Source organism: Centroberyx gerrardi, chromosome 2 (genome assembly GCF_048128805.1).
Source record: "Centroberyx gerrardi isolate f3 chromosome 2, fCenGer3.hap1.cur.20231027, whole genome shotgun sequence".
Classification (NCBI taxonomy): domain Eukaryota; kingdom Metazoa; phylum Chordata; class Actinopteri; order Beryciformes; family Berycidae; genus Centroberyx; species Centroberyx gerrardi.
The window spans coordinates 17,948,106-17,969,390 of NC_135998.1; the positions used below are offsets into that span (position 1 = coordinate 17,948,106).

The 21,285-nt window shown below is 42.4% G+C and overlaps 1 protein-coding gene across 1 annotated transcript in view; it reads left to right on the forward strand.

Moving 5' to 3' along the window:
- LOC139916470 (endoplasmic reticulum chaperone BiP-like) overlaps nucleotides 1-16,737 on the forward strand; it is a 30,582-nt gene extending 13,845 nt beyond the window's left edge. Inside the window, exons 2-9 of the mRNA XM_071905358.2 lie at nucleotides 13,573-13,718; nucleotides 13,835-14,066; nucleotides 14,187-14,324; nucleotides 14,435-14,547; nucleotides 14,657-15,041; nucleotides 15,159-15,396; nucleotides 15,512-15,679; nucleotides 15,846-16,737. Of these exons, the coding sequence (XP_071761459.2) occupies nucleotides 13,609-13,718; nucleotides 13,835-14,066; nucleotides 14,187-14,324; nucleotides 14,435-14,547; nucleotides 14,657-15,041; nucleotides 15,159-15,396; nucleotides 15,512-15,679; nucleotides 15,846-16,393 (1,932 nt within the window). The 5' untranslated portion in view covers nucleotides 13,573-13,608 and the 3' untranslated portion in view covers nucleotides 16,394-16,737. The remainder of the gene's footprint in view (nucleotides 1-13,572; nucleotides 13,719-13,834; nucleotides 14,067-14,186; nucleotides 14,325-14,434; nucleotides 14,548-14,656; nucleotides 15,042-15,158; nucleotides 15,397-15,511; nucleotides 15,680-15,845) is intronic.
- The last annotated feature ends 4,548 nt before the right edge of the window (nucleotides 16,738-21,285 follow it).

Here is a 21,285-nt window from a genome sequence, read left to right on the forward strand (position 1 = left end):
CGGTGGTGGAATGAGTTACCAAACTCCATTCGATCCGCAGAGTCCCTCTCAGTCTTTAAGAAAAGGCTAAAGACCCAGCTCTTTAGCGAACACCATCTCACCTGATGGACTGTGTAATTGCTAAAAAAAAAAAAAGTGTTATCTGCCTCTATGCACTCGATGCACTGCCTCTATGCACTGCCTCTTGGCACCTATGTCCTGTCGGACTAGAACTTAGCTTTATGGCCCTTACTCTCGTTGTTCTCTCCTGACTAGATCCTTGCTTGTGTTGTAATAAAATCTCATGTGTACGTCGCTTTGGATAAAAGCGTCTGCCAAATGCGAAATTCTAATTGTAATTGTAAATGTAATTTTTGTGGCGAAAGGTTAAAAGTGGTGGACAGCCATGAGGCAGCCGGGCTAAGCTAACATGTGATGACAGTGTGATGATGGGAACAGAACTCCCGCACATTAAATAGTCCATGTTTACACGGGACAGCCTGTCTGTGGATAAACTGAAAGCATTCATTGCGCAATATTGCGCTTCTGTATGTCCATGGAATATCCAAACATTAATATCGACAGCTAGTCATCAGAAACGTACTGCAGCTACTCATCAGAAACACTTTTTTCAGACAAAGCATGCCAAGGAGCTGCTTCAGAGAAATCCAGTGTGTGTGTGTTGTCTTGGTCGGAGGAATAGAGGAGATAAAATGAGTGCGTAAAGCACGTTCCCAAATGGATTTAATGGACAGAGCTCATTATAAATGTAAAAATATTTGACATTTAACTAATGTTATCCATACTGGTTATTTCCTGATATTATGTGACTATTATTTATTACTCATTAATAGGGTGAAATTTTCAATCAATCTGGTCACGCTATAGACACACTGCGGAGCGCGTCATACTTCGAAAGCCACGCCCACCGTGGGGGAAAACAATATCGCTAACAAACCGGCAAAAGCGGCGATAGGGAGGAAATCTTTTCAGATATGGACAGCCTGACAAGGTTTTTCCTGTTTTCGAGTAGACAAGTCTGTCAAAGAATTATTTCGGCATGCTGCCTCCAACAGAGGGAAATGTACATTGAAAAAATAACTTAATTGGCCTCCATCAATGTCCTTTTTCATTACTCCAATAAAGTTGGATAAATGATCCCACACAGTGGCCTGAAGTGAAATACTTAGGCATTTACCACTACTTAATTTAATCACCAGGTAAGATAATAACTTTACCTTGAATAATTTCACTTCATATTTAAAAATCTGAAATGGCTATGCTTTTCAGACTATAAATTTGAACAACGCTGACGTGACATTGGTTATTAAAGTGGATTGTTGCTAAATTAACTATCATATGTTAGCTAACAAGTCAGTGAGATTTCTCATTACTTTTGCACCCTGGACTGGCAGTCAGTACAGAGCAAAATATCCTGAGACCCACACATGAAACTCATCTGTTTTAGAGGAATTGACTCAGTGATGTTAGCTTAGTAGCAACCTAATGTTAGGACAGCATGGTAGCGTTTTAAACACATTTTAACATACAGGTTATCTTACAAGAATATAACTAGATAATTACTGGTAACTTACTTACCAGTGACAAAATACTGGCCACATTATAACTGTACTTAGTCTCGGGGTCCCAAAGTTTCCCCCTTCTATTTCTTCTTCTTCTTCTTCTTCTTCTTCTTCTTCTTCTTCTTCTTCTACCATGTACCACTGTCAGCGCCTCTCTCCATTGCCTGGATCCACATTTTTCTTCTTAATGGCTCCCTTGTTTTGCTCGGGAGCACAAAAAACTGTAATTCACGGTTTTTAAGTTTGTTGGCTGTGAAGCCCACCGCACAACAGCTTTTAGGCATGTTTAATTTGGGGAATAATGACAATGATGTGCATTCAGTCACACAATTGGTGAATGGAGAGCGGTGCAGCGGTTTCCCCCACGATGGGCGTGGGCCTATTTTATGCACTGTCTCTATACATCGTTCGAAAGAGTCACGCGATTCGATCGAAACCGGCACAACAAGAGCAATCACAGCTTGTGTACAAAGAGTGCACAGAAAACAAACCAACACAAGATGGGACTTCCCTACCTTCCTCTGGAAGTCCAAAAACAACATGAATCATGGTAATCTTGCTTGCGTTTCATTAGTCATTTAACAAGACCTCCTTCACTTCCCCTCAGCACTTGGTAATACGTAGCACCATACGTAACGCGAATGGCCACTTGCAGAGCAGGGGGGCAGGGTCCGAGGGGGAGCAGGATATTTGAAACGGAACGCACTTGCCCTTAAGCAGGCCTAATAATTAATAATAAGAATAAATAATAAAAATTACACAGAACAATGAGTAATGAAATATTGCAGATGAGTTCATTTCATAAATATGTCTAAATCCTCAAAATATTGTTTGTTTACTTGCATTTATATTTATCACCTGTTCGTGCACCGGAATTGACGGACAATCACAATGCATCCTGGGAAATATGCGCTTGTGAAGTCTACATCGTTGTTGACTCGCTCCCTCGGCCCTTGAAAGGGTCGATCTCAGAAAGTTCACTTGAGTTATCAGAGTAATGGAACGGCACTTAAGATGGAGGAGGGGATTCCCCCGAGGGGAAGTGCCGAGGGGAAGTCAACGAGGGCCGGTTGAAACGACTAATGAAACACACCGTCGGTGTCCAGATCAAGACAAGGGTTCAACAAACAAAACTAGCCACAGCCACAGGAAAACATCAGTGGAACGTCCTTTGTTGACTTTGAAAGTCTCTGAAGTAGACATTGTTTGTGTCCATTTTACCGTTTGTAAGGCTTGATGAGAGATAGAAAGCTTATTCTCTCTGTCCTCTATAGACTCTTTGGAAAGGACTGAGCCATCCCACGTGATTCTGCGATCTGTATTGGCTAAACAGTGAGTCTCAGTACATGAGAAATCCTTCTCTCCATCCTACCTGAACTGGGAATCACTGGATCTGCACACTCCTGGTTTGCATCCTATCTGTCTAACCGCTCTGATCAGGTCTCATGGAGGGAAACTCTGTCCAGACCCTGCACTCTTAGCACCGGTGTCCCTCAGGGCTCAGTCCTGGGGCCCATGCTATTCTCTCTCTATACTAAATCCCTCGGCCATGTGATCTCCTCTCATGGCTTCTCCTATCACTGCTATGCTGACGACACTCAACTCTACCTCTCCTTCCCCCCCTCAGATACACAAATTGATGGGCGCATCTCCGCATGTCTCAAAGACATCAGTGCTTGGATGTCTGTGCACCACCTCAAGCTCAATCTTGACAAGACGGAGCTACTCTTTCTCCCAGGGAAAGATTGCCCTCTCAAAGACCTCTCCATCTCTCCATCACAAGTTTTACAGCCAATGAAATTCCGATTCTAACGGTGTATAACTTGTATGGTTCAGCAAGAGGGCATGCTTCACAGCCTCTGCGTAAAACAGGTAGAGACTTGTGGCTGTTTTCCATGGTGCACTAGTTGTGCATGCTGAGAGCATTACGCATGGAATATACACACTTCTGCGCCTGTAAAAGACTATTTCATACCGTTCTTTTTGATTATACACTTAATTTACAATGTCAAAAGCTAACAGAAGAATCATTTTATCATGGAAGAAGCCCTGGAGGAAATCGCTTGCCTTATTTACCTTATTTACCGTGGTCAATTGATGATTGATTGTGCAATTTTTACATAGTACTATATACTGTGCCCCTTTTTTACCTGATACAGCCATTCAAAAAATAAAGACACGACTATATACAATATAGGTTATTTGGTCTTCTGTCTAAATTGTTTTGGTATGTTCACATAAAAATCATTTGGATAACATTTGGATATTGGTAAGCCCATTTGGCCACTTTTGGAGAGGTTTTGAGTCACTAAGAGGTGACCAAAAATAGCTTTATAAAATAGAATAAAGGCTTTTTATGAGTAATATGTCTGGTATTGTTGAAATTAACAAAAATATATAGTCTTATATACTTCTAAAGACCCATAATGTTTGGTTACCAGGTGTCCCTTTGGAGTCTCCAAATGGCCATTTGGAAATCCGCCTAGACATTACCCTAGCAAAAACATTGCCAAATACTCATTTTTTGTTGTTTTGTCATCTACTTTGAACCTGAATTTGGTCAGGCCTGTGGCTCCATTTAGTTTCTAGGCTGAAATAGCACAGCCACAGGTAACTATCTACACTTAAAAAAAAAATTCTTTTAGGCGAGAAAGAAATTTCAATTTCCACTGTGTTTGAGCTTGTGTTACTCAGTGTCAGTAACACTTAGAGTAATTATGACACTTGGAGAAGAAACTTACAAGGCTTAGCTTTCAAGCTTTCAAGATTATGCCTGTAGTCACAGGGGTTCAAGTACAGTAACCATTTTATTTTGGGTATGTCATTTTCAGCCTTGTCTTCAGAAAAAGGGGGTGTGATAGGCTCTAGTAAACGTGAGATAACTGCGTGCGTAATAACGCATTCCAGGGATTCCATACAGTAAATTCACGACAATTGAACAATCCTGACATGTTTTTTTAAATACCTTATAGTTCGTTATTTTTTTATCATTTAATTGCACAGTTCTTTTTGAAGAATATGAAAGTAACAGAGTGTTAAGAAACCCCAGGTTCTAAGAAACCTCCTCAGATGTATAAGAAATCTGGCATTGAAATATCTGGGTATTAAAAAACCCTCCTCAGACTAATGTCTGGTATTTTAACACACACAATAATGCATAAATGCTGTTTTTGTTGTTACCTGAGTTTGAGCAAGCACTTCAATGGCAGAAGTCACTAAGTGTGACTCCAGCTCTTCTTAGCTCTGTATGAGAGCACCATAACACATCATCATTTAAAAGTATAGTAAAAATTTGTCCAGAGTGCATGAACACATGATTCCAATAAAAAATATTTCCCTTAGAGCACAAACAATATTGCCCTCTTAATAGATAAGAAATTCTTTCACACTTCAGTGGTCCCACTGAGTGTATTTCTGTATCCCAAAACATTTGACACAATTCAAATTTAGCTAAGGAAAAATCTGCAAAACGCACACGGCTTAAGGTTTGCAAGGCATTATCAGACAGATTATGTTTTATCCCATAAGGAAACAACTTGTTTAAGCTTTCACTTATTTGTGACATATTCATTATTCACACAATATTATCTTCTTCTTCAAAACTGTCCACCCCCTGATAGGGAGGAATCCAATCTGGAATCGGGAACAAGTCTGGGGAATATGCAGAAAGTTAATCTATTTGAGATATGCGTGTGTATTGTCCAATTGTTTTCAGAAGCAGTCCTTTGACTAAAGGAAAGATGCAACATCCCAGTGTGGCCAATAGGAGGAACCCTTTACCTATACCTATGCCCACTTTGGCCAGGAGGGCTCCCCATTTGCCAAACGTGCCCTCGAACCAGTCCGGATCCCACCTGCCGTGTCTGGCATTTTCTTTCAATTCGACCGCCAAAGTTTCCAACTCCGTCATGGCTTTGGTGAAGGAGCCATCGGGTGCGGTGTTATTGGGAATGAATGTGCAGCAGGTATCACCGAACATGGTGCAAACCCCACCCTTCTCTGCTAGCAACATGTCTAAAGGCCCTGACACACCAAACCGACGTCAAAGAACCAGCGGCGACAAAGGTAAAGGTTCAACCACTGACTCGAGATGATTTACACAATGCAGAAATGGTTATTATTTGCTACTGTCAGCAACAAAGATTTCAAAAGGAAATCTCTTTCTTGGGGAAAGGAGCATCATCTGTGCAAAAAAACAGTGACATCTACAAGTTGGATCCTGTACTCCAAGATGGGTTGTTAAGAGTAGGAGGACGCTTATGTAAGTCATCCATGCCTGAGGAGACAAAACACCCTATCATTTTGTCAAAGGATCAACCCATATCTAAACTTATTCTACAACACATTCACAGGCAAGTGGGGCATGCTGGACGTAATCACATGCTATCTGTTCTTCGAAAAACCTATTGGATTACCAGTGCAAACTCAGCCTGCAGAAAAATCATTGCTGACTGTTATCTGCCGCCATCTTCAAGGGAAAGTTGAAGAACAAAAAATGGCTGACCTGCCAGTTGAAGAGTCTTGCCAGTTTTGCCAACATTTACTAATGTGGGAGTGGATTACTTTGGACCAGTTGAAGTTAAGAGAAGTCGCAGTCTAGTCAAGAGATATGGAGTGGTCTTCACATGCATGGCTAGTCGAGCAGTGCATCTTGAGGTAGCCTACTCATTAAATACTGATTCATGCATAAATGCTATTCGACGGTTTATGTGTCGACGTTGACAAGTCTCCAACCTCAGGTCGGACAATGGGACAAATTTTATTGGAGCTGAAAGAGAACTGAGGGAAGCTCTCAGAAACCTGGATCAGAACAAAATACAAAGTGCTTTGGCACAGAAAGGAATAGAATGGACATTCAACCCCCCTGCTGGATCTCATCATGGTGGAACATGGGAACGGATCATTCGCCTCATAAGGAAGGTCTTGTACTCCATCCTCAGACAGCAGACTTTAGATGATGAGAGTTTTTGTACCATTCTCTGTGAGGTTGAAGCAATCCTTAATAGCCGTCCCATCACAAAACTTTCTGATGACCCTAATGACCTGGAGGCACTTACTCCAAATCACATTCTGTTGTTGAAATCCAAAACCACTTCTTCCTTCTGGAATTTTTGAGGAAAATGATTTGTACATTAAACGGAGATGGAAACAGCTCCAGTATCTTTCAAATTTATTCTGGAAGCGGTGGGTAAGGGAATATCTTCCACTGCTCCAAGAAAGACAAAAATGGACAAACCCACGTAGGAACGTCTTTGTTAATGACATTGTTGTTATCATGGACCCCTCTGCTCCGCGTAGTTCCTGGCTGATGGGCAAAGTGACCAAAACCTTTCCGGACAGGAGAGGTGCAGTCCGATCAGTTCAACTTAAAACCAAGATGGGCTTTCTTGAAAGACCTGTCACAAATCTCTGCATGTTAATGGAAGCATGTAGTTAAGGACTGGTGGTAAAGACCAGATCCCAACGTTGGCTATGTGCTAGCAACCTCTGGCCAATGAAGAAAGAAGATTTACACACACACATACACTTTTTTTTTTTTTGGCTCCTTTTGATAAATTATGTAATTGTAAGTGCACACCAACACAGTTATGGGGTCGGTGTGTAGGAGCCATTTGAATTTGAGTAGTATATGTGTTTGTATATATGACCACAAGGGTGTAGTATAGGTTCTGCTCTACGTTAAGTGACTAATTAAGTTTGTTTTTTGGATAGTCACTACAGTCACTACTGATTCTGACTGGGATTCCCCATCGTGGAATAATTTTGCTACGGCTCCAGCATCTGCTTTTGATGTAGGGAATGCTTCCACCCATTTTGAGAACATGTCCACTATTACCAGACAGTATTTCTTTCCTCCACTTGGTGTGAGTTCAATGAAATCCATTTGGAGGTGATCAAATGGCTTGTCTGGCGGTAGATGTGTGCTGGGAGGCATTTGCTGTCCTCTCCCAGCGTTGTTTTTAGCACAGATTACACATTTTTTACAAACATTTTGTGAGTAAGTTAGAAGCCTTTTGTGTACCAGTATCTACTTATTTCCTGATACATCCCCGCTTTTGACACATGATCTTTACCATGTGTCAACTTAGCATAGAAAGGGAATAAGTATTTAGGCAGACATGGTTTGTCATCAGGTTCATACCATACCTTATCTGTCTGTGCACACCCACTCTTTTTCCACAGAGCGACTTCCTCTTTTGATGCTTTGCTTTGCAGTTCCTGTAAGTCAGTGGTTGGTGTTACAGGCCGCTCTGATTTGGCTAAGCAAATGGTTGTTATTCCCTGTGTGGCTGCTGCCTTGGCAGCTGCATCCGCCCTTGCGTTTCCCTGTGAAACAGGGATATTCGATTAGTGTGAGCCTCACACTTGCATACTGCAACTTGTGCAGGTAACTGGATGGCTTCAAGCAATTCAGACACTAATTTGTGATGTTCAGTTGGTTTTCCTGTGGATGTTAAGTATTTTCTGTGTTTCCACAATGTGCCAAAATCATGCACTACTCCAAAAGCATAACGACTATCAGTATAGATGTTAACTGTTTTGCCCTTAGCCAACATATTGGCTCTTGTTAAGGCCACTAGTTCAGCTGCTTGTGCTGAATAATTGCCAGGCAGTGGTTCTGCCTCCAATATGTCATGTAACGTTACCACAGCATAGCCTGCTTGATTTAGGCCTGTGTCTGGGTTGCGAGAAGCTGATCCATCCACAAACAGCTCTAAGTCAGCATTCTGGAGGGGAACTTCCTGCATGTCCGGCCTGGGGGAACAAACTTCAGTTATTGCTGCAACGCAGTCGTGAGGCTCTCCATCCTCTGGAGTCGGGAGAAGAGTAGCAGGGTTAAGCACAGTACATCTTTTAACAGTTATGTTAGGCATTTCAAGCAGTATTGTGTTGTACTTCAACCACCTGGCAGCAGACAGATGTGCAGTCTTTTGTTCAAGCCGTATGATGGACACAGCGTGAGGAACTAGGAGAGTAAGATCATTATAACCCACCAGATCCCTGGATGCTGTGACTGCTGCCTCTGCTATAGCTACTGCTCTAAGGCATTTTGGTAGCCCTGCGGCTACTGCATCAAGTTTGGATGAGAAGTATGCTACTGGTCTCATTTTCCCCCCATGCTCTTGTAGCAGTACTGATGTCATAAACCCTTGTCTTTCGTCCACAGTCTGTATGAACGGTCTGGTCATGTCAGGTAAACCTAAAGTGGGCGTTGTTTGCAGCGCCACTTTAAGGTCTACAAAGGCTTTTTCTGCCTCCGGAGTCCAAGTCACCTTCTGGGTTGGAGTCAGTCCATGTCCATGGGCTATCCCTGATAAGGGCGCTTCTATTTCAGCATAATTTGGAACCTATTGTCTGCAGTATGATGTCATTCCTAAGAAACTCATAACCTGTCTTTTAGTTTGAGGTTTAGGTAATTGCTGTATGGCCTGGACTCGATCAGGGGATAAGGTTTTACCCTCCCCGCTTATGTCGTGTCCCAGGAACTTTACCTTAGGCTGTACCCACTGTAACTTGCTCGAGCTTGCTTTGTTTCCTGTTTTGGCTAAGTGTTGCAACAGTGTAAGTGTGTCTTGTTTGCATGCCCCCTCTGTTGGAGAACACACCATCAAATCATCAACATATTGTAACAACGCGTTTCCTGCTGGCAAGACCAATGTATCAAGACATTCTTTTAATGCAGTGTTATAAATTGCAGGGCTTTCAGTATAGCCCTGAGCCAGCCGAGTCCATGTCCAGGTTTTACCTTGGAATGAAAAAGCAAACCATTACTGAGAATCTGGGTGTACCGGAATGCTGAAAAACGCATTTGCTAGGTCCACTACTGAGAAAAATGTACTTTCAGGTGGTACCTGTGATAGGATGGTATGTGGATTTGGAACATTAGGTGCACGAGCGTGCACTGCATCATTGACAGCTTGCAAATCTTGTACAAATCGCCATTCCACAGGCGTTCCCTCAGCTCTGATCTTTTTTACAGGGTAGATAGGTGTTCTGACAGGAGAAGTTTCACAAGGAACGATTATGCCTGCTTTGACAAGAGACTCAAACACTGGTGTTATGCCATCTATGGCTTCTTGTTTTAGCGGGTATTGGTGTTTACAGGGCCTGTATGTTGACTTTGGCATTACCTCAACCGGTTGAGCTCCAATTAATAACCCGACATCATATTTGTGTTGAGCCCACAATGTTTGCGGCACACTAGATAATTCAAGTGAATCTGGTGTTAGGGCTTGTAGCATCATCATTGTGTGAGGCTTCCCTTCTGGCACCAGTTCAACAGTTCTTTTAGCATAAAAGGTTATTTGACATCTTTGCCTATAGGTGTCAAAATTCTCATTATATTGTACCTCAGGTGTTTTAGTATCTTTCCAATATTTTTCTTTTCTACACCTTTTTACCCATGGGCCCAGTTCCTCCCATCTCTGATTCGTGGCTTTGGCCAGGGAGATGTGAGGAGTGGAATCGCATACATTGAAAAATTTTATTTTAAAAATAATTATTTTTTAAGGCATCTGTCAATATGACACCTACTGCACACCTATTGGGTCCCCAGTATAACCAATCTGTGGTTGACTTATCTCTTTCTTGTCCTTCTCTGAACCAATCTCTTTCATACTTCTCATCTTGTCCCTCACTTACATGGGCTGTGCAATGCAACCCCCCTGCTTTCTGAAAATCAGTTCCTCTTTTGGAAGGCATGTGTGTATGGGCCTGCTGTACCAAGAAATCATTTACTGACCCAGGCGCATTTTCTATCAGTTGCCACTCATAAGCATGCAACAAGTGTCAGTGTTACCATCAGGACGGAGGTACAGGGTACCGCCTTTGCGGATTTCCCGTGCCCAGAGATCCTTTATACCTTCCAGTATAGCTCTGTTAAACAAATCCTGATGATATGAGGTGTGTGTCACTTGCATTTTGTTGTATTAATTCTTGATTGTTGGTGATGTTGATGTGGAGCACTTTGTTGTTAAATGTCTGTCTTTAATTGTAATGTCCTTTCTGTTGTGGTTGTATTTGTCTGACAGTTGCCACAGACACAAAGAGAATTTCCGAAAGGATAATAAACTAACTAACTAACTAACTAACTAACTAACTAACTAACAATGGTCTGGGGTCATATTTCACCATTTGTCAGGTCTGTCCCACTCTGGAGATCTGAATCCCTAATTCAGTAGCTATCAAGACTACACCCAACCGACACATCAGGTCTCTTCCCATTAAATTTATAGGGCAGCATGCAGATAGCAAAAAGGAGTGCTTTAGGTGTCCCACAAATTCATCTTCCACCGTTAAAGGTGTGGTATATTTTTCTGTTACCCCGTCCCCATTAACCCCAATTGTTCTCATGGTTCGTCCTCTGAGTTTGGGCTTTGGGAATAATTGATTTTCTTGTATCACAGATTCAGTGGCTCCTGAGTCCACTAAAAATTAGACCATTTGACCTGAGACTGTTAATGTAATTTTGGGCATAACCTTTGTAAGCCTGATCTGTCAAAAAGGCAAATGTTCCCTGTTTTTCAGTTTCTATTTTTACAACTTTGTTTTTTCTTTGTTCCAAATGCTCAATTGCCAATTGAATTAAGTCACATTCTGAAAATGTTTGTGTTTGTGTTTGGGTGTTCTCACGTGTCTCTGTTTCTGCAGATTCCTCCTGACCCGTCTCCGACCCCGCGCACTGTCAATCCCCACCGTGTCCTCCCTCAATGGACTTCTTTTTTGGACAGTCTTTTGCCCAGTGGTTCTTAGAACCACAGATGAAACAAGTGCCGTCATTACCGGGTTTACCCTGGTCTCTGCCTCGTCCCCTGAAGCCTCCTCTGCCTCTTGGTTTTCTTCTGGCTCTGGTTCCTCAGGCGGTGGCAGTGGTAGCTGGGTCCGCAGCAGAGTTGGGTCAAGGTCGGGATCTGCATACTTCAGATACTGAGACAGTTTAGTTTGACCTTTCCCTGTCTCGATTTTTCTGTCCCTAGCCACAGCTTCATTATGCCATTCCATAAATGCCTTCCAATCAGCTTTAAACGGCTGGTAATTCTTTTGTTTTTTCTTAGACATATTATTATGAGCATCATTACTTTCCTGTTCCCTTTCTTCTAACACTTTCTTTAACCGTTTTATCTGTCTCATACTGAGACTTCCTCCCGGGGGAAAACCACACTCTTTAACCCAGAGTGCTAACTGTCCACAACTGCCTGGAAAATTCTTTTCCATAAACTGGGCATTTGGACCATTTGCATTCTTTCTGTCTTCCTCCTGGACGTCCCTTAATTTTTTACTATTATTGGATCCCATTTTGTCTTTTTTAAATTAGTAGTCTCCTGACCTACCAGTACTGTTAGATTTTCATCTAATGGTCCCTGACCTACTGGTGTTGGGTGACCCTAATTCACCCCTCGGTACCTTGATTCTCTAGCGGTCTTTCCGTCCTCAGGCCTGACCTGCCCTAGTAACTCGTCAGTTATACACCCTGTGCAAGAATCTTATTTTCTTTTAGTATCTTATACTAATCATGCATCTTCCTTACCAGAGACAGAATGCTGTGCTCCTTGTTCCACTTAAAGGTTCAGGATAACTGCAGCTTCACGGCTCCGTCCTCAGGCTTCAGGTTCCCCTTCTCCACTCTGTTTGTCAGAGGAGGTTGGGTTACAGGGATTCTCCCCTGCCTGTGCACAGTTCAGCTGTCAGCGCTGAGTCCGGGTCGATTCACTCAAGTTATCCTGCCGACAACGGCAAGTTTGTTGTGGAAATTCTGCAGTAAAGGAGAGCAACAACAAACTTGTCTTTCTGGCTGTTTATTTTAGCCTTTGCAAATGGGCTCAAGCATACAGAGAATGAAGGTCCCCACAGCAATGAGCAATGATCTGCTCTCAGCACAGTATATTTATACACCTCAGTGAGCCTGATAAGAAAGGAACTGCTACAGAGTATAGTCTCTTCTTTGTCTCGCTATCTGTCTGCCTTCATCAGGCAGTTCCTTTTTTCTCCTATCAGCAAACATGCTAATTAGAAGGGGACGTGAGGATCCCATTCAAATTGGTTCTGCCCATGCAACAGGAGACGTGACCTGGTCACACAAGTTATTATACAGACACTCAATAGTTTTCCACTCTTACAGTACACAGTCTAAGTTGTATTTTTCCAGCACAATACACAGACACTGATTTGGTTGTGTTACTTTTATTACAAAGATGAATTTTTGAAGTATGGCGTTTTTCCCCCCTATGTAGGCTACATTAGGTAATTTGATTTGCTGTGGATGCAGATGCGGTCTGTTGGCTCTTTGAGTCACCATATTCCTTTTGGTTTCAATTATAAGTATTCATCATGAGACTGATGAATAATCATAAACATTCCTATGACAATTTTCTGTCTATTTTGACTTTTTATTTAGGCTACAATAGCTAACTGGGCTATAAAAAAACCCTGATATAACGATTCCTTAAATAACAGAAATAATCACTTATTTGGCTATGCAGCTAGATCTATGTGAGAGCACTGATGCTGCATTCTGGAGAAAGGTTAATTTAGTATTCAATGACTTATGTGTTGATTTTATATATAGTCTACACAGGAACTATAGGCTTATTTACCCATATCAATGATGTATTTCAATTTCTGCTTGTGTATTTTGAGGCTTTGTTCTTGATTTCACGCTTTTGAATGCGCGGCTAAAACGGAACCAGTGTAGACACAAATGCAGGACTCACGCCTGTTGCTGACGTGCAGCTGATGCGACGCGTACAGTATAGATTGTGGTTTACGAGTGTGGCTTTTTCAGCTTATTGAAGGGTTTCAGCGCCTTCGGTCTGCCTAGGCGTTTTTGAAGCGGCCGCGCCTGTAGCGACGCTTCTCAGTGTGATCGACCCCTGCTTTCCGTATATTAGCGGGGTTGGGATCCCATGCATAGTAGAATATGTAAGCAGCATTGCTAGCCGTATTTCCACGTAGCATATAAGAGAGCACACGTCATGAATGCAACGTCCTGACGTTGTTTTCTGTTCTGCAGATTTCTTCATAGGATTTGAGCAAAATACAAGCAAAGATGAGACTGATGTGCTTGGTGTTACTGGTCGCCGGCACTGTGTTTACCGATGACAAGGAGGAGAACGTGGGAGTGGTGATAGGAATCGACCTGGGGATCTCCTACTCATGGTAAGAGGTTATGGTTTGGCTGTTTAAAAAAACAAAACAAAAACAAATGGTGTCACATTGGAATTAAATGAGTAATGCTTTTCAATGACAGTAATTACTAAAAATCTTTGCTGCAGTGTTGGAGTGTTCAAGAATGGCCGTGTGGAGATTATTGCCAACGACCAGGGAAACCGCATCACCCCATCATATGTGGCCTTCACCAGTGAGGGTGAGCGTCTGATTGGTGATGCTGCCAAGAACCAGCTGACCTCCAACCCTGAGAACACAGTCTTTGATGCCAAGAGGTTGATTGGTCGCACTTGGGGTGACTCCACTGTGCAACAGGACATCAAGTACATGCCCTTCAAGGTAAGTTTCTTACTCTGATGGTATGAAGTTAAGTGTGTGGTTGTAGGGGTCTGAAGTTATTTAGACAGTGTTGTTAGCGGCAAACTTTCTAAATTGATGTTTCTTCCTCTTGCTCTCTAGGTTATTGAGAAGAAGAGCAAGCCCCATATCCAAGTCGAAATTTCTGCTGGCCAGATGAAGACATTTGCCCCTGAGGAGATCTCTGCCATGGTGCTGACTAAGATGAAGGAGACTGCTGAAGCTTACCTGGGCAAGAAGGTACAAAAATTTGTTTCCATATCTAATCATACACTGGTCCTATCTAATCATACACTGGTCCTGAACGAGTGTTTGATATGTTGATTTAATTTCCCCTTCTGTTTCCTCAGGTCAAACATGCTGTGGTCACTGTCCCTGCCTACTTCAGTGATGCCCAGCGTCAGGCCACCAAGGATGCTGGAGTCATCGCTGGTCTGAATGTTATCAGACTCATAAATGAGCCGTAAGTGTCTTATGACAACGTTTATCATCTGCTGTAATTTGAAGGCAGTCTGGTAACATTTTCTTCCTTCCTCTCATAACATTATTTTTATTTTACTTGCCTTCTCCAGGACTGCTGCCGCTATAGCCTACGGCAACACAGACGGCGAGAAGAACATCCTTGTGTTCGATCTGGGTGGTGGCACTTTTGATGTCTCCGTCATCTCCATTGACAACAATGTGCTTGAGGTGGTAGCATTCAAAAGTGACACTCACCTGGGAGGTGAAGACTTCGACCAGCGCGTTATGGAGCACTTCATCAAGCTGTACAAGAAGAAGACTGGCAAAGACGTGCGCAAGGATAACCGTGCTGTGCAGAAGCTGCGTCGTGAGGTTGAGAAGGCGAAGAGGGCCCTGTCTGCCCAGCACCAGGCCCACATGGAGATTGAGTCCTTCTTTGAGGGAGAAGACTTCTCTGAGGCCCTGACCCGTGCCAAGTTTGAGGAGCTCAACATGGTAAGTTGGCCACCTCATCAGTTGAGACTTGGAGAACTATTGCACAACAAAAACATTCTGTGTTTATAGAACATTGCATTAGGCAAGCCTTTTTACCCTGTCTTTTATTTTGTCCAGGACCTGTTCCGTTCCACCATGAAGCCTGTACAGAAGGTGCTGGAAGATGCTGACCTGAAGAAGTCTGACATTGATGAGATTGTCCTGGTTGGAGGCTCCACCCGTATCCCCAAAATCCAGCAGCTGGTGAAGGAGTTCTTCAATGGCAAAGAACCCTCCAGGGGCATCAACCCTGACGAGGCCGTGGCCTATGGAGCTGCCGTGCAGGCTGGAGTTCTGTCTGGAGAAGAGGACACTGGTAGGTCATCATCCTGAGACAGTACACAGTGATACAGTCTGTGCCACTGCATCAAGCTTGCACAATAGAAGACTTGGGCCTTTTTACTTAAATGTTTCTTGTTCTTCTGTTACAGGTGATCTGGTTCTTCTCGATGTGTGCCCCCTGACCCTTGGTATTGAGACCGTTGGAGGAGTAATGACCAAGCTGATCCCCAGGAACACTGTGGTGCCCACCAAAAAATCCCAGATCTTTTCTACCGCCTCTGACAACCAGCCCACTGTCACCATCAAGGTCTATGAAGGTAAGACTTGGACCGCTTCCTGTAAACTAGCCAAACACAATGGAAAGAATTTTCACAAAATATTTAATGTGTGTGAAAATTTGGTTGCTTCATTCTTGTATATAGGCTGATATGAGAAATGTTGCATAACTCTGGATATGGTTATAATTTTCAACTTTCTCTTCAGGTGAGCATCCCCTGACAAAAGACAACGCTCTTCTGGGCACATTTGACTTGACTGGTATCCCTCCCGCGCCTCGTGGTGTACCCCAGATTGAGGTCACCTTCGATATTGATGTCAATGCTATCCTGCGTGTCACCGCTGAGGACAAGGGAACAGGCAACAAGATCACAGTCACCAATGACCAGAACCGACTGACACCTGAGGATATCGAGCGCATGGTGAATGATGCCGAGCGCTTTGCCAACAAGGACAAGAAGCTGAAGGAACGTATCGATGCCCACGACGAGTTGGAGAGCTATGCCTACTCTCTGAAGAACCAGGTGGGCGACAAGGAGAAGCTTGGTGGAAAGCTGTCTGATGAGGATAAGGAAGTCATCAAGAAGGCGGTGGAGGAGAAGATTGAGTGGATGGAGTCCCACCAGGATGCCGATCTGGAAGACTTCCAAGCCAAGAAGAAGGAGCTGGAGGAGGTGCTGCAGCCCATCGTCAGCAAGCTTTACGGTAGTGCCGAGGGTGGGGAAGGTGAGCAGGATGAGAAGGAGGAGTTGTAGGCAGGTAGAGGTCAACTCAAGTTCTCTCTATCATTCCTTGCCTCTCTGGTAGCGGCACCAGCTGAACGTAGATGGCAAAAAACAAAACTAAGGGTTCATCACGATATTTACAAAGAGAAACTACGCATCTACAGTTTGGAATTGAAGAGAGCAAGACAATCATCTTTTTCTGACCTCATCAGCAAAAATACTAATAATGCTGTGTTGTTGATAGGCTGACTAACCCTCAAGTGACGGTAGCCCCTGAACTGCTCTCCACTTTGTCATGTAATGACTTTGCCTCCTTTTTTACTGAAAAGCTTCAGAAGACTAGACAAGAAGTCAGCACTTCCATTTCAAGTAAAATGTCTGTCACCGTTCTATTCACACAAAACAAATCTAGTTAACATGACCTATTTTAATCCGGTTGATTACAAAACACTAGAAGAAGTTGTGGTGCATCTAAAGTCTTCTACCTGCTGCCTTGATACTTTACCGACAAGCCTTTTTAAGAATGTTTATGATTGTTCAGATTTACTGCAGATAGTTGCAGTTCCCTTTTTATCAGGTGAATTCCCTAAGGCCTTGAAAATTGCAGCTATTAAGCCTCTTCTGAAAAAGAATAATCTTGATGCCTCAATAATTACAAATTACAGGCCAATACTGAACCTACCGTTTTTAATTAAAATAATTGAAAAGGTTGTCTTCCTACAACTTCCTGACCTCTAATAATACTCTCGATATTTTCCAGTCGGGATTCCAATCCCACCACAGCACTGAGACTGCTCTAGTAAAGTTTGTAAATAACATTCGTTTTAATACTGACTGCTTTACTGGATCTTAGTGCTGCGTTTGATACAGTAGACCATAACATACTGGTAGGCAGACTGGAAAAATGGGTAGGGCTGTCTGGTCCTAAACTGGCTTAAATCTTACTTACAAGACAGAGACTACTTTGTGTCTATTGGTAACTGCGTATCTGAGCAAACAAAAATGATGTGGAGTTCCTCAGGGGTCGATTCTTGGGCCTCTTTTGTTCAATCTTTACATGCTCTCACTAGCTCAAATTATGCAAAACAACAGTATTTCCTATCATAATTACGCAGACGACACTCAAATCTACATAGCTTTTTAACAGATGACTATGGTCCAATCGATTCAGTGCATTGAACAAATCAATGATTGGATGTGGCACAATTTTCTGCAACTAAATAAAGATAAAACTGAAATAATTGTTTTTGGTTCCAAAGAGGAAAGACTTTAAGTCAGTGCTCACCTTGAATCCCTCTCACTGAAGAATAAAAAACAAGTCAGAAATCTTGGTGTAGTTATGGACTCTGACCTAAACTTTAATAGCCACATCAAGACAATTACAAAATCTGCCTACTATCACCTTAAAAATATCAATTCATGTCCAAGCAGGACCTTGGAAAATGTATTCATGCATTTATTTTTAGTAGGCTTGACTACTGTAACAGGTGTCTACAGGTCTCTCTAAAAAAGCTACTAAAGAACTGCAGCTCATCCAGAATGTTGCTGCCAGGGTTCTAACCAGGACTAAGAAAATGGGCCACATCACTCCAGTGCTGAGATCTCTGCATTGGCTTCCTGTGTGCAAATTCTTTGCTTTGAACATGCAAATTCTGTTGCATGTTTATAAAGCACTAAATGGTTTAGGACCAAAATACATCTCTGATCTCCTTCAGTGTTACGAACCCGCCAGACCCCTCAGGTCTTCAGGTGCTGGTCTGCTTACTGTTCCCAGGATCAGAACAAAACATGGAGAAATCAGCTTTTAGTTTTTATGCACCACATGCCTGGAACAAACTTCCAGAAAATCTGAGGTCTGCCTCCACTTCAGAATCTTTTAAATCAGGGCTTAAAACTTTTCTGTTTGCCAGGGCTTTTTAAGAAATTTAGGGTAACTCTTATCTGCACTGGAATATTTATTCTTTTGTCTTTTATCTTTTATATCTTTTTGCACTGTCTTTTTGAATGTCTCTTTAAATGTGATTTTAATGCACTTTAACTTTTTATATATTTTATGTCTTTATTTTTCTTTTATTTATGTAAAGCACTTTGAATTGCGGATGTGTATGAAATGTGCTATATAAATAAACTTGCCTTGCCTTGATTGGACTCAAATGGTGAGAGGAATGGTTGGGAAAGGGTGGCGATAATACTGTATACCACACTGAATCTTCTAGAAAGACTTTTTGAAATAATGGATTTCAATATGTGTGGGTTCTCTTCGCTGTAGGGCGGAGATATTCGTCGGCCCGGATTTGAGGCTTGCTGCTGCTGTTCTCAGGCAGTCCTGAAAGGGGTTCTGTAGAGAGGAGGGGCTTAGTGGGGTGGGTGGGGCTTCTGTGGGTTCAAGGGCTCGACCTGCCCGATCTGGTCATTGTAGAAAAGCCTTTCTACTGGAACGACATTGAAATAAATGTTTGATACAAAACTGATTTTGTTTCTCTTATTGCATGAGTTTATATTTCTGTAGGGTATCTTTACACATGGTTGTACAGTTATGAAATCTTAGCAGAAACAACTGGGGGGGTGATGGTGAATCTAGGTTAAAAAGTTAAATCAAGTGCTCCAGTGTTTGATACAATGGTCAAGGTTTGATGAGCCAGGTTCATTTTACAGTACACCTAGCTACTTGAAAAATTGAACTTGAAACAACCACAAGCAACTACACTGTAGTACTTATTAAACACTTTAATACAACATTGACATAACTATCCACAACACCCAGGCATGTCATGTTATTACAGTCACAATACAGTCACTGTGTATGACTCCCTGAGTGTCCATCCCTCCGAACACAAAGGCCAGCTGTATCATCTCTCCTGAGTCAATTCGGCCCTGGGCTTGGTCCCCTTCTCCATTCCCCTCGGCACACACCTTCCAAGGCAATAAACAGCAGCAAATCCCCTTCAAATTTCACCAGGATCCATCGACTTTTGTCTGCAAGCAGAGAAGGGATAACTTAAAAGATGCAACACAAGCTCTACAAATACATTTTCTTGGGATTTTTGATAGGATTTTAGTCAAGAGCTACAATGCTTCATAGCCTGTACAGTTGTAGAACTGAACAGTTCATATGATATTAAGAGATAAATGCAACCACAACAAACCAGCAACAACAACATATGAGAAATGTATCTTGCCAACATGGTGCTGTGATAAAGTATAAAGGTGATACACTACTAACTGAGATGCAGAATCATTTACCAATACATAGGATATGATGTCACAATTTGTTGTGCGATAATCTATGGCAGCATTCATACAGAAGCCCTATTCAGATTTCAAATGCATGCTGTTGTAACCCACAAATGGTGACTATAGAAGACATCAGGCTATGCATCATAAATTTACAGGACCATCAGACAGACAGCACCTTTCACTAGCCACTTAAACTAAATATTACAGGGTGGAGTATGTGAGTGCAGGTATTTAATTTCACTAGGTTTATCAAATGGGCCCCTCCCATCTTAGCTGGTTAATAACCAAATATAGCTGGACAGACCCAGAGTCAGGTCGTCAGCTAACATTACATATTCACTGAATAAATGTTATACAATATTATGAATGAATCACATGTTCAAATATTAAATACTTAATTTCCTTGCTTGCAGTCAAGCGTCCTGTCAAGTGTGTGGCTGTATGTTTTGATATTAGAACTAGCAACAGCGTTTCACTCTAGGATGGCATCAAAAAAAAAGGAAAGGGGACATAGGGACATATTTTACTCAGAGTAAACATGGAAGTAGGCCTAATGGAACTGTTTAAGTGATAGACAAACACTAATCCTATTTTAATGAGTTTTCTATTCATATTGGATTCATATGTTATTAGGTTAGTGAAGCAAGGCTCAGGGTAAGTAACAAATTTGACTCCGCCATGTCAGTAACAAATTTGACTCCACCATGACTTGAGCCGAGGTGGAGCGCAGAACTCCCAGATCTCTTCTGAAGCTGCAGGCCACGGTCGGGTCCTGGGGAACGCTCATGGAGAGGAAGAGTGTTCCTCAGGATAGAAAACCCAGCTAACCCTAATTTAGTCCACATTAGGGCCATGGACCCCCATTTGATGAAATTTTGTCTCTCAGACCCAAATCTGTTTTACAGACAAGTTTAACAATTTATCAATTTGCTGGGGACCCCCTGGAACTCCCTCAAGGACCCCTGGTGGTCCCCGGACCCCATGTTGAGAACCACTGTTCTATCCCAAACTGGACAACTTCTCACATGGTTAGAATAGAATACTTTATTATCCCACAGGGAATTGTTTGCAATAGTAGGCATCTGTGACTACATCTATGACTACAGTGTATCAGAGTAGCAGCAACTTTACCATTCACTGCTGGATTCGATGCTGTTTAACTCCTCTGGCCAGCCGTGCCGCTACAGCTGTCGGAGGCGCCCTCTGTCCCAGCTAAACCAGCACTCCACTGCTTGACAGAGGTCATCAGATCAGTCTTTTAGTGATCGAATGTACACTCCCCACATAGAGCTGAATGCCAGTCATGAGCCAAAGTGTTAGCAGCCTCCTCAGAACAGGACCAAGTACTATGTCTGCCACATGCCATGGGTTGTTCAGATTACTCAAGAATGATCATCAAACTTTAAAAGCAAATACAATGTGAATGTTTATAAATATGTGTAATCATTTGTGCCTAATACTTGCGTAAGAAGGCTTTTCAGATAGCCTCCTGGTCTCATCTTTTTTCTTTTATGAGTTTTTAACTGGACATGAGACGGTGGGTAAAATTTTGTTTGTTCATGAATGTTCAGATCTCACTGTTTCAAATGTGTAAACATTTTTGGGGGCGTATTTTGGTGAAGTAATGTTATACTGCATTTTGTTGCAAGATTAATTTTCTTCCCCTTTCCTGGCCGGGTATAGCC